Genomic DNA, 8,848 nt, shown 5'->3' with positions numbered 1-8,848 from the left:
GTTAAATTTTCTAACCAATGTCTTTAAACCGAAAAGAAGACCAAGGTTGACTACGATCAATCAACAAGAAGTCACCCACGATTTTAACTTCACGAAGAAGGAGATCGTGCCCAATGGATCGACTTAGTGGCACTGTAACATCCTCAATACCGGATATCGAACATGAACAAGTTCCAGAACGATTAAAAAGTTAAGATTCAATCGAAATTGAGGAAATCATAAAAGTGGATTGGAACTTAGTGAGGCCAAGGTTACAGAAGTGAGAAGAAAAGTGAAGAAGAGCAAAACAGAGTCAAAGTTTGAAAAGACAATGTGACACCTCAGACTCGTATTCGGGTCGGGTACGGGTTGGGGGTGTTACAGGCACAAGAAACAGTGTCAACTCAGATAACTAGTCGTCCCCAACAGAGTGGAACCGTGTTATCATCATTCCTAAAGATGGCAAGAACTCTTCATCGCGTATGAGCCATGTCATCCACCGACCAGATTTCCTAATCACGTAGGAGCCATGTCACCCCTAGATAACTAGAACTCTTCATCATGTATGAGTCGTGTTATCACCCTTCCTAAAGATGGCCAAGATCTCTTCAACACGGATGAGCAGTGTCATCTTCAACATCAAATTAACCCGATCTCCTCAACACGAAGAAGCAGTGTCATCTTCAGACAATCAAACTTCCTCATCATGAAGGAACCGTATTGTCCCCAAAATATCTCCTGATTGACCCGATTTCCTCAACGCGAAGGAACAACGTCATAATTTATTAAAAACGACCAGATCTCTTCAACACGGATGAGCAGTGTCATCTTCAACATCAAATTGATTGGATCTCCTCAAAGCGAAGGAGCAGTTGTCAACCTCAAACAATCAAACTTCTTCAATACGAAAGAATCATATTGGCTCCAAATTATCTTCTGATGGACTCGATTTCCTCAACGTGGAGGAATAATGTCATCTTCAACAAACAATTTACCTGAAAATGACCAGATCTCTTCAATACGAATGAGCAGCGTCTTCAACATCAATTGACCTGATCTCTTTAACACGAAGAAGCAGCGTCATCCTAAGACAATCAGACTTCCTCAACACGAAGGAGCCGTATTATCTCCAGATTGACCTGATTTCCCCAAACGCAAAGGAACAACGTCATCTTCAACAAACAATTCACCTGAAAATGACCAGATCTCTTCAATACGGATGAGCAGCGTCATCTTCAACATCAATTGACCCGATCTCCTCAACACGAAGGAGTAGCGTCATCGTAAGACAATCAGACTTCCTCAACACGAATGAACCGTATTGCCTCCAAATTATCTCCAGATAGACCCGCTTTCCTCAATGCGAAGGAATATCGCCATCTTCAACAAACAATTCACCTAAAAATGACCAGATCTCTTCAACACGGATGAGCAGCGTCGTCTTTAACATCAAATTATCTCCAAATTGACCTGATCTCCTCAACGCGAATGAGCAGTGTCATCATCAAAACAAGCAAAGAGGCTGGTCAAAATCAGTGTCTTTGATCTTTGTCCTATTCCCGTTACACGACAATGGATAAAGAGTGGCAGTTGTAGACCCCTTATTTTGACCAGGCCATGTTTGACCCGAAATAGACCCGAGGCCCAATGAAAATAAGCCAAAAAAATAGAGGGAACCCCTGCTGCTACACTTTGATAATGTCAGCACTGGCCAGCTCACACTGCAGCACCAGGTCTGGGGCAGCAACACCAAATCCGCTGAGGCAACAATCCTAGCACGAAAATAGCTAGCGACAATTCATTTCCCATATTCAAAAAGCAGTAGAATATTGTGGAAAGTGGGGGTTTTCTTTATTTTTTATCTAAACCAAATGAGACTATAAAAATCCCATCAAGACAATGTAAGGGGGCATCTTGTAATCACTGGAAAAAAATCAATACAAAGCCAAAACAATTTTCAGAGAACCCACAAGATATTTCTATTTTTTACCTCTTATTATTTTTTTCAAAAGAAAGTAACAAAAATAAATAAGAAGCAAAACGGAAAATAAAGCTTTTACCTTCAGTTTTGGGGTCTTCTCCAGTCTGATCCCATGACCGTCGAAGGGGACTCTTCGTGGAAGACAAAAAAACGGATAGTCGATTTGGGTGTTTAAAAAAAACAATGGTTTCGTCAAACTGTGTTAAGATCTCTCTTTTAAAGATTGAGAAAAGAAACAAAAAAGAAATGAAGGGAAGCTTTTTTTAAGCTTTACACGTACTTTGGAAGAGTAATATGGGGGTGGGGTTTTAGTTTTTAACTTTTGGGAAAATCATGTATTAGGTCCTTTATTTATAGTGTACTTCATGCTATTGTCACCAAAACAAAGGGTTAATCACGCGTCCAGTCCCCAGTTTCAACATGTTTCACGTTTTGGTCACTATCAGGGGAAAACCACCTATAAGTCCCTTGTATTTTAGCTATTTTTGCACTATGGTCGCCTATTTTTTATTTATTTCGAATTTCCATGCTAATTCTACTAAGTTTTAATTTGGCCACTGATATATGCTTTATTATTTTGAATTAACTGCTAACTTTTCTAACTTACTAACATTCTAACTTTTATTTTATTGTTCATACTAACATATTGACTTTTTTTATTTTTATTGTTCTTACTAATTTACTAACATTTTATTTTATTGCACAAATTAACCCCTAACTTTTAAATTTAAGAAATTTATTTCTGTTTTTTTTTTATTTTTTTTATTTTCCAGCACTTTAAATTTCATAACTTTATTTTTTCTACTCTTTAATTTTTCAACATTTTATTTCAGTCCTTTTTTATTTCCAACACTTAGTTTTTAGTATTTGCACTTAGGTATCTTAACTTATTATTTCATTTTATTTTACTCATTGATATTGCTTGTGATACATTTATATTTATGTTTTAGTCTTATCTATTCACACTCTTGTTCGTATGGTATTTTAAATCTTGGTGGTTGATTTAGGAAACTTGTATATTGATCCCTTATTTATGTACATATTTGGATTATCATTTATACCCTTTTCATAAATCATCATTATTTTCTAATATACAAAAATAAAAAGAAATTTCAATGTGAGGGAAATCTACGAAGATATCTCCCAACTAAAGGGAATGTATCTTTTCGAGGATTTTTCACATAAATGTTTGTTTTATATTCGATATTTTTCTTTGTTCCACGTTTAGTTATTACGAGTGTTTTTCATCGCTTTTGCACTTTTATTTTGTTTTATTTTATTTTATTTTATCTTTACGAAAATTGCGAAATAACGTTTTTGTGAGGGGAATCTATGAAAAAAATCTCCTAACTGCAAAGGAAGTGCGTTTTGTAAGATTGTTCAAACTTTTTTTTAAATAAATTCGAATGAATAAAAGGATCATAATTTAAATACATTTCGAAGTTTGTAATTCCCAATATTTAAACATTGTATAATTATTTAGGTACCAAAATTTGGGCGTTGTAGGGGTGCTCACCCTTCCCCGCACATAACCGACTCTCGAACTCTTAAAACGAATCTTTGGTAAAACACATACTATTTTATCATCTTTTAATGATTTTTCTAAACTCATTAAAATGATGTTTAAGGTTTCCAACCTACCTAACTTAAAGGTTGATGACGACTCCAAGATCAAATTGTTTTCAAATCGAATTTCATCGTTTTTCCTCCCAAAACCAAATTTTAAAGTCTAACGAATCCTCACGGGAAACGTTATGACAAGAGAAATATAGGAATTATCCAAAGGTTATTTTTGAATTTAATATCAACCTGAACTTTTTTTATTATTATTTCACTTAGGATTTGATCGAGTAGATATAGATAATATTTTCTAATGAATTATTATAAACCATTTTGACAATTAATTTTATAAATTTGTAAGTTCATCAACTACAAAAAGAAAACAATTCTTCGTAGTAATCGCATGGCAAAATGGAAAAAATTCTAACCAAACCAAACATACATATAAAATCAATGGAAGTAGGAAGTTTGTGAAACCTAACAATGGTTGGCCTTTAATTTGTTTCACCAATACGTGATTAGTGAAAATGTTAGCCCACCCACCACAAAAGAAGCACTCTCATTCTAATCAATATATAATCATTAAACTTAGGATTTTGTTTTGTCATATAGTTATTTTTAGAAAAATAATATTTATCAATTTTAGAAGGTAAGGTTGGTCATGTGAGGTGTTGGGAAAATTTGACTCGTATAAGATGATGAGAGAATTACTTTTTAAGACGAAGTATTTGTTCTAGTACTGTGCAATTTTAATATTTTAAAATTATATTCTCATACTTGAAAATAATTTCTAAATTTCGATCTCTTTTGTGTATTTTTTTAATATGTAAATCAAATTCACTCATAAATAGTAGTAGATATAAAAATTAAAAAATAAGGGTTCAAAATTTTAATATATTTTTTAAAATGGGTATGTAAATTTTCTAATTTTCTCTCTCCTCCTTTAATAAACTAAACTAAATTTAATATATTTTCTAAAATAATGGATATATAATTGTTTCCTTAGGGGCTTAGTATATCCATCTTCCTCGTAAATGATAATAACATGTAGAATACCAAGAAAGTAATGGATAATAATAATATTATATTTTTTGGATAGTCTGGAGCGGTTACAAAGTTGTATATGTGCATAATCTTTTTTAGTCACTGACAACACATACCTTACAGATACAACTGATCGAACCTTTGACTTATAGGGAGAACAACACTCCTTTATCCAATAAGAATCTTGATGAGTTCAATACCAATATTATATTTAATTCAATGCTAATGAAGATTTTAGACTTTAGAAGTATCATGGATGGGCACATAATTTTATATTATATATAAATTTATAAAATTTTAAAAATAAAAATAAATTATCAATAAATTTTTTTTACCGTAAGCTCCTTCTATTCATTCCTGGGAATCATGAGACATGTCTCTCTCTCTCTCTATATATATATAATATTGATTTTGCCCAAATATCCTTCAACCACCATGAAAAGTCATTGCAAATGTGGTGAAATCTCAACCTCCATGTACAAGATGGCATGTCTCACTTATAACTTTAGCCTTCTTCTCTTCTAAGCTAATATCCTTGTCTTTCTCCATTTTCCCCCATATTTACTCCATTATTGTTGTCTCAAGTTACGTTGCTTTCTATGTGTTTTCAATGTTAATTGTCTAAACACAATTTGAGCTTCCTCCAATCTTACATAACTTTGCTTCATCTCACCAACCTCAATTTATCTTCAAATCCCTCTTTCTCTAATTACATTCCCATGGCGACTTCACTCCATGCTTTATGTCGTGTCTCATTTTCGGCACTGGTTATTGTCATATTGTACGTCTCACCGGCAGTTTCGACGTCGAGGGGAGCATTGGACCACGTCCATAAGCTCCGAAACGGGTTTAGAGTCAAGCTCAGGCATATTGATTCGGGCAAGAATTTAACCAAATGGGAGCGGATGCAGCGTGGGATAAAGCGTGGGAATAACAGGTTGCAGAGACTGAATGCCATGGTTTCTGCGGTGAGCACAGACTCGACTGCTGTTCAAGCACCTATCGTCGCGGGGAACGGAGAGTTTCTAATGGACTTATCGATTGGGACGCCACCGACGAGTTACTCTGCGATCTTGGACACCGGGAGTGATTTGATATGGACTCAATGCAAACCTTGTACCCAATGTTACGATCAATCTACCCCAATTTTCGACCCGGAAAAGTCTTCAACGTTCTCCAAGCTATCTTGCTCGAGCGATTTATGCTCCGCGCTACCACAATCGACATGCAACGATGGATGCGAGTATCTCTACACATACGGTGATTACTCCTCGACGCAAGGGGTCATGGGAAGAGATACATTCACATTCGACAAGGTTTCGATTCCAAAAATCGGATTCGGGTGCGGAGAAGACAACGAGGGCGACGGATTTTCGCAAGGCGCCGGCCTCATAGGACTCGGGCGTGGACCATTATCCCTAGTTTCACAATTGAAAGAACGCAAGTTTTCTTATTGCTTAACCTCCATCGATGAGACCCAAAAAAGCTTACTTATGATGGGGCCAATAGCAAGTGGGAATGAATCATTAGGTGCAATGAAAACCACTCCATTGATACGTAATCCATCACAGCCATCTTTTTACTATCTTTCACTCCAAGGCATTACCGTGGGAAGCACTCCATTGCCAATCAAGAAATCGACTTTTGCACTCGAAGACGATGGCACCGGCGGTGTGATCATCGACTCCGGCACCACCATCACGTACCTAGAACAAGCTGCTTTCGATGCGCTGAAAAAGGAATTCATTTCTCAAATGGGGCTTTCGGTCAAGAGCTTGAGTTCGACGGGGCTTGACCTTTGCTTCAGCTTGCCGTCAGATTCAACTCAAGTGGAAGTTCCGAAACTGATATTCCATTTCGACCATGCGGATTTGGATTTACCAGCGGAAAATTATATGATCGTCGACTCGAGCTCGGGAGTGATATGCTTGGCGATGGGGAGTTCGAGTGGGATGTCGATCTTCGGCAACGTTCAACAGCAGAACATGTTGGTTGTTCATGATCTCAAGAAGGAAACGGTGTCTTTCATTCAGACACAATGTCATAATTTATGATTTCATTTTCGTTTGCGTGTTGATTTGTAACTTTTAAAATTGAAATAAATTCAATCCTTGTTTGAATTTATTGATTTGCTTATTTTAGCCATCAAATTAAGAAAAAAGTGATAATAATTAAAATTACTTGTAAAGATCAAATATTTCAACATTAAATGATTATAATATTTACCCAAAAATTTTAAATTATTCAGCTAAAGGGATTTGGATAAAATTTTAATAATTTCAACTAATTATCACACTTATTTTGTAAGCAAAATTGAGTCCATATTTCAGCTTCTGAGAAAAAAAGATATCTTTTATTCTATAATGATTTCTTTTACATTTGGATAACGAATACCTTTTTTACTACAGTTGGTCGGCTAATATGGAATTTTAGTAATATTAAGATCTTACTGTGATTTTCTTTAGGAAAATTCTACGGTACTCGACGAACACCATTAACGATGAACATCAATTTATAAAATTTTAAAGAGCCCAACATATAAAATTATAAATTAGTTAAAAAAAATAAAAAGTAAATTATTTAAAATAAAGGGTAAACTATACCAATGACTACCTAACTATTATCTCTTTTCATTTTGACCATAATTTTTGAAATTTTATCAATCAAGTCAATTCTATAATGATTTCTTTTACATTTGGATAACGAATACTTTTTTTACTATAGTTGGTCGGCTAATATGGAATTTTAGTAATATTTAGATCTTACTATGATTTTCTTTAGGAAAATTCTATGGTACTCGACCAACACTATTAACGATGAACACCAATTTATAAAAATTTAAATTTTAAAGAGCCCAACATATAAAATTATAAATTAGTTAAAAAAATTTAAAAGTAAATTATTTAAAATAAAGGGTAAATTATACCAGTGACCACCTAACTATTGTCTCTTTTCATTTTGACCATCATTTTTTAAATTTTATCAATCAAATCACTCAACTATTTAAGTAGATCCAACCTATAATCTTAGATTACATATGAAAAGGCATATTATGAATTTATACCCTATATTATGATGTAGGATTACGGTCTGTTCATAATATTCATAAATCAAACACATTAATCTTATACTAAAACCGAAGATTATGCACAAACCAAGTGACTTCTGTGGTAAAAGAATTGTTGTTATTCCTTAAGGACATGGGTTCATGCATCATAGATGTCAAAGGTGTGAGCATTCAATATCAAAAAGTTAAGAGTTGTTTTTAAACAAATATTTTGTGTGTGGATAAATCAGAATTTATTACCCAAAATAGCAATGTTATGCTACAACAAATCAACCAACAAAGAGACAAAGCAACCTAAATAGAAAAGAATGAAAGATTGGTTAGACTATACCCCAAGCATTACAAAGCAATTGGTTAGTGCTATCATGTCTATTAATAGCTTTGCCCCTAAGTCTAATGCTTACAGTTTCAATAATGTCATTAAGCAAAATATCGATCGATCTTTGCCGACCCTGGAAAATACGTTGATTCATTTCCTGCCAGATGAAGTAGATAAAAGCGTTCCAAGAAATCTTCAATAAGGTGGTGATAAGAGACTTCCCTCTCCAAGTTTTGCTAGCCCAAGATACCATAGTTTCCCAAGTAAGAGGAGTAATAGTTATATCATTCAGTTGCCAAACTGTTTTCCAAAGTCCAACAGCAAAAGGACATTGAGAGAAGAGATGATCCCGCGATTCTTGATCTTGGCAGTAGTTAACACATGTAGATTCAGAACATAAACCCAGTTTCTGCAACCTGTCTCTGGTTGGTAAACGATTCAATAAGGCCATCCATGAAATCAAACTGTGTTTTGGGATATGCAAAGGATACCATATAAGCTTGTTCCAACAAACCTTCATGCGTTGTATCCGAATCTTGTCATAGACTTCTCTGATCGGCTGATGAGCAGCCGAGACAATAGGGAATGCAATTGATCTCAACTTGAGAATTCGACAAAAACTCCAGCTGACGTTAGATCCAGCTTCAAAATTCCAGAAATCGTGCTCCTTAAGAACATAGGATTTTAGCCATGCAACCCATAAAGATTCGTCGCCTGCTAGAATTTTTCTAATAAGATTGATGGTACAAGCTCTATTTCAAATAGCAGTGTTTTTCAAACCCAGACCTCCTTCAGACTTCAGCAGACATATGGATTCCCAAGTATAAACTCTTTTCTAAAAAAACCTGGAACAGAGTTGATCCACGGATTTAAGAATGGAAGCAGGAAGTATGAGTTG

The 8,848-nt window shown here is 34.8% G+C and overlaps 1 protein-coding gene across 1 annotated transcript; it reads left to right on the top strand.

Annotated features, from left to right (window-relative positions):
- The first annotated feature begins 5,171 nt into the window (after positions 1–5,171).
- On the top strand, positions 5,172–6,665 carry LOC120185593 (aspartic proteinase nepenthesin-1-like). Its single transcript, XM_039189769.1, has one exon. It carries the CDS (start codon positions 5,284–5,286, stop codon positions 6,616–6,618), a length of 1,335 nt encoding a protein of 444 aa, XP_039045700.1. The 5' UTR covers positions 5,172–5,283; the 3' UTR covers positions 6,619–6,665.
- Positions 6,666–8,848: the final 2,183 nt, after the last annotated feature.

Source organism: Hibiscus syriacus, unplaced genomic scaffold, assembly GCF_006381635.1.
Source record: "Hibiscus syriacus cultivar Baekdansim isolate YM2019G1 unplaced genomic scaffold, ASM638163v2 tig00113124_pilon, whole genome shotgun sequence".
In the NCBI taxonomy this organism is placed as follows: domain Eukaryota; kingdom Viridiplantae; phylum Streptophyta; class Magnoliopsida; order Malvales; family Malvaceae; genus Hibiscus; species Hibiscus syriacus.
The sequence above is the reverse complement of the archived record's forward strand: the minus strand, read 5'-3'. Positions and strand labels throughout refer to the sequence as shown.

Coding starts and splice junctions, on each gene's coding strand:
- LOC120185593 (XM_039189769.1), top strand. CDS start 5,284: ATGGCGACTTCACTCCATGCTTTATGTCGTGTCTCATTTTCGGCACTG.